The sequence below is a fragment of the Populus nigra genome, chromosome 10 (genome assembly GCF_951802175.1).
Source record: "Populus nigra chromosome 10, ddPopNigr1.1, whole genome shotgun sequence".
In the NCBI taxonomy this organism is placed as follows: Eukaryota; Viridiplantae; Streptophyta; class Magnoliopsida; order Malpighiales; family Salicaceae; genus Populus; species Populus nigra.
Genome location: NC_084861.1, coordinates 7,037,928 through 7,040,957, shown reverse-complemented (window position 1 = coordinate 7,040,957; position 3,030 = coordinate 7,037,928). Strand labels below are relative to the sequence as shown.

Sequence of the window (3,030 nt, the reverse complement as noted above, 5' to 3'; positions counted from 1 at the left end):
ATTCTCAATCAAACCGGCCCCCTTTTCCACCCATCGTGATTTCTCCAATGTTGATGTTTTGAGTATCAGTATAATAATCTGCCAATCAGCCTCTAAATTTAATTATTTTTTTATTATTTGAATCTAATGGTCCTATATATTGATCGTTTGTATTATGCACTTCAAAGCATGCATGCGCATATATATATATATATATATATATATATATATATATATATATATGTGTGTGTGTGTGTGTGTGTGTGTGCGCGTTATAGAAGGTAGGTTGTGTAGAATTCAGAACCTAACAGAAGCCAAAATAAAAGCTACATCATAAGTTTAGAGATTGTACTGATGATTTGCAAGGAAATGTGGATTGGTTAAGAAAGCTAATTAACCCGAAGATATTTGTTAAGAATCGTAGATTTAAGTAATATTAGAGGTGATGCATGATAGCACCGAGCTGCCTTGTTTCGTGGCTAGGACCAGTGCAGTAGTAGCAGACCATGCCAAATAGAATAGCAGAACGCATTGCTCGAGTGTCTTTGTCAGATTAAGATTGCCACTCTTGGTTTTGGATAATGGACATGGCTTTTACTTTTTCTCTCTCTTATTTCTTTTCCATTCTTCCTTTCACTTTTTTCCTTTTTTCCCTTACACTCTTCCATTTGAGTTCAGAGTTCAGACAATAAAAATGTTGTATCGTTGTTGCGTTCAGCAACCTTTAAGCACTAGCATAGCCATCCTGCCAATACATTGAAAATACTGACTATAACTCTGTAAAAGAAAAACCATTTTACAAGCATATCATTTTCTATACAATTCAAACAGACAACGCATGACCTAAGCACAGGAAATAAGCAGCAGGACTAGTACTTCTCCTCTTTAACCTTTCGTTCTAATAATAGTGATTGTGCCTCTCCCTTGCGTGTGGATTCTTGTAAGGGCTACTACAGCTTTGCCAGAAAGACCTGGGCCATCAGCAGATACACATGGCCTACACGCAAAATCCCCTACCGGATGTCTTACCGGCCTTGTCGGTGGCATCAAGATCCTCTCATTGATATCGTTTATGGTCATGTCCCCTTCTACCCCACCTGGTTTCACTAGTGCAAATGGATACACCACCCTTGTTGCCACCCTCTTCCTTCTCTTGTTCTCATGATCATCTAAAGCACAAAACACTAATAATAATAAGAAACTAACCATAATGTTAACAATAGCCTTATAATTCAACCATAATTCTCTTAAAGAAAAGGAAACAAACAAATAACCCCGAGGATACCCAGCTAACCCTAAAACCCAAGAAATGGAAACCGACAATATATAATTAATATGCAAAAGGAAAAAAAAAAGGTTATCTATCTGGGTGTGTGAGAGGGAGATACCAGTAGAATGAGGGGAGTTTTCTTTTTCAAAAATGGAGTTTGTGGCAGCCAAGTCTTTGTAAGAAGATGATGATGAATAATCAAGAGTTTCCGGGGCTGATATTTTCTCTCCTGGTGTTGTTATCTCAGAGATAACATTTGCTTCGTCGCTAGTATTGCTCACTGACGTCGTGCTCACGAGCTCATCTACAACAATATTAATCAAGAGAAACGCAAATTATATCCGGCTCCCATAATATTTAATAAGGATACACATTATTCATCCATGTAACATTATTTAAGAACAAATTATACAAGCAGCTAAAAATCATACCTGAAGGTCCACGAAAACCAGTAATGTGGCTCATGCAACTAAAATTCTCTGACATTAATTCCCAGTCGTCAAAGTTTTCTTCATTCCAGTTGCCCTGCTCGTACGCAAAACATTAAAAACCACTCATTATATAATATTAAACCATTATGAACCTTATATCTTAAAGAGCGCAGGATATTATTAGATTTAAACTCCTATATAGCTAATTATACATTATATTTATATTCAAATTGTGAAATAAATTACCTCTGGAAGGTGATTTGATTTTTCGGATTGATCATCATGATCAGTAGCGAACAACAGCAAGCGTCTTCGTTTGAATGGCTCGTTAAATTCAAGCAGAGCATCTTCTAAGTACCCGGTTGAAAAATCAGACTCTAGAGAAGAGAAAAATGGTAAAGTTCTTGTATCCATGGCAGTGACATAAACACGTTATTCACATCATGAGTAGGCTTTAAATTACCCAAGATAAGCGTTGTGGACAAAAACTGTAGTATAAAGGAACAAATAATTAACGGAAAAAAAAGAAAAGCAGAACCAGGCATCGATTGTACGTACCTAAAGACATGTCCGCTCTGAGAACTCCGAGGCTTTGGAGATCCCAACCTAGGGAAGAGAGGCCAGCACCACCAATGCTTTTGTAATAAGCCATGGAGTGAAGCTCAAAACCAGCCCGTATTTTTGTCTCTGTATAGTTATTTTGACACACGATCATTTCATATGGGGCAGTGGTGACCTGGTGTCCTGGCGAGCCATATACATACACTAGAATGATGCAAATGGGTGCTATTTATTGACGTAGTGTTTGTAGAAAAAGAATAATGGTAGTATGAATTTAGAAGCAGCATTCAGTCAACGGCAAGCAAGAGAAAAGCCATTGTTTCTCGGGATATGGGAAATGGGGTCGCACTTTTGTATTATTTCCTGGTGTTTGTATACGTGTAAGGGTTAATCATGGTGGGGGGCCAGAACCGAATTATGGCGAAGGCTATCATTTTGCTATTGTTTGGTGCATGTAAATGTCTGTGCGGTGGGGAGAGAGAGAGAGAGAGAGAGAGAGAACAAGAACCCCTGCTGCTCAGACACACAATTCAAATTTCAGCTTTCCATCCTTTACTATTTCATTTCTTTTCTTTTCTCTGTTTTTCCTTTTTCCTCCCCCCCCCCCCCCCCCCCCCCCCTTCCCCTCCGGTGCTTGTTGTTGCCAACCGTTTTCCCTTTGTGGAACTTTTTCCACGCATCCTTCACCAATTGTGGGTCATATCAGTTCCCTCCACCACTCTATTTTATTTGTTTATTTGCTGTTGGGCTTTTTTTGCTAGTGGGTCCATTTCTTTGGCGTGCTGGTGG

At 38.8% G+C, this 3,030-nt stretch overlaps 1 protein-coding gene across 1 annotated transcript; it reads right to left on the bottom strand.

Annotated features, from left to right (window-relative positions):
- Nucleotides 1-659: 659 nt before the first annotated feature.
- LOC133704950 (protein XRI1-like) lies at nucleotides 660-2,775 on the bottom strand. Its single transcript, XM_062130023.1, has 5 exons — nucleotides 2,239-2,775; nucleotides 1,927-2,057; nucleotides 1,681-1,774; nucleotides 1,368-1,553; nucleotides 660-1,148 (listed from the first exon to the last, which is right to left on the bottom strand). The coding sequence occupies exons 1-5, from the start codon at nucleotides 2,393-2,395 to the stop codon at nucleotides 865-867; spliced, it is 852 nt and encodes a 283-aa protein (XP_061986007.1). The 5' UTR covers nucleotides 2,396-2,775; the 3' UTR covers nucleotides 660-864.
- Between the last annotated feature and the right edge of the window lie 255 nt (nucleotides 2,776-3,030).

Coding starts and splice junctions, on each gene's coding strand:
- LOC133704950 (XM_062130023.1), bottom strand. CDS start 2,395: ATGATCGTGTGTCAAAATAACTATACAGAGACAAAAATACGGGCTGGT. Junction 1,775..1,926: donor AATCAAATCACCTTCCAGAG/GTAATTTATTTC, acceptor GCGTACGAGCAG/GGCAACTGGAATGAAGAAAA. Junction 1,554..1,680: donor TGGTTTTCGTGGACCTTCAG/GTATGATTTTTA, acceptor ATATTGTTGTAG/ATGAGCTCGTGAGCACGACG.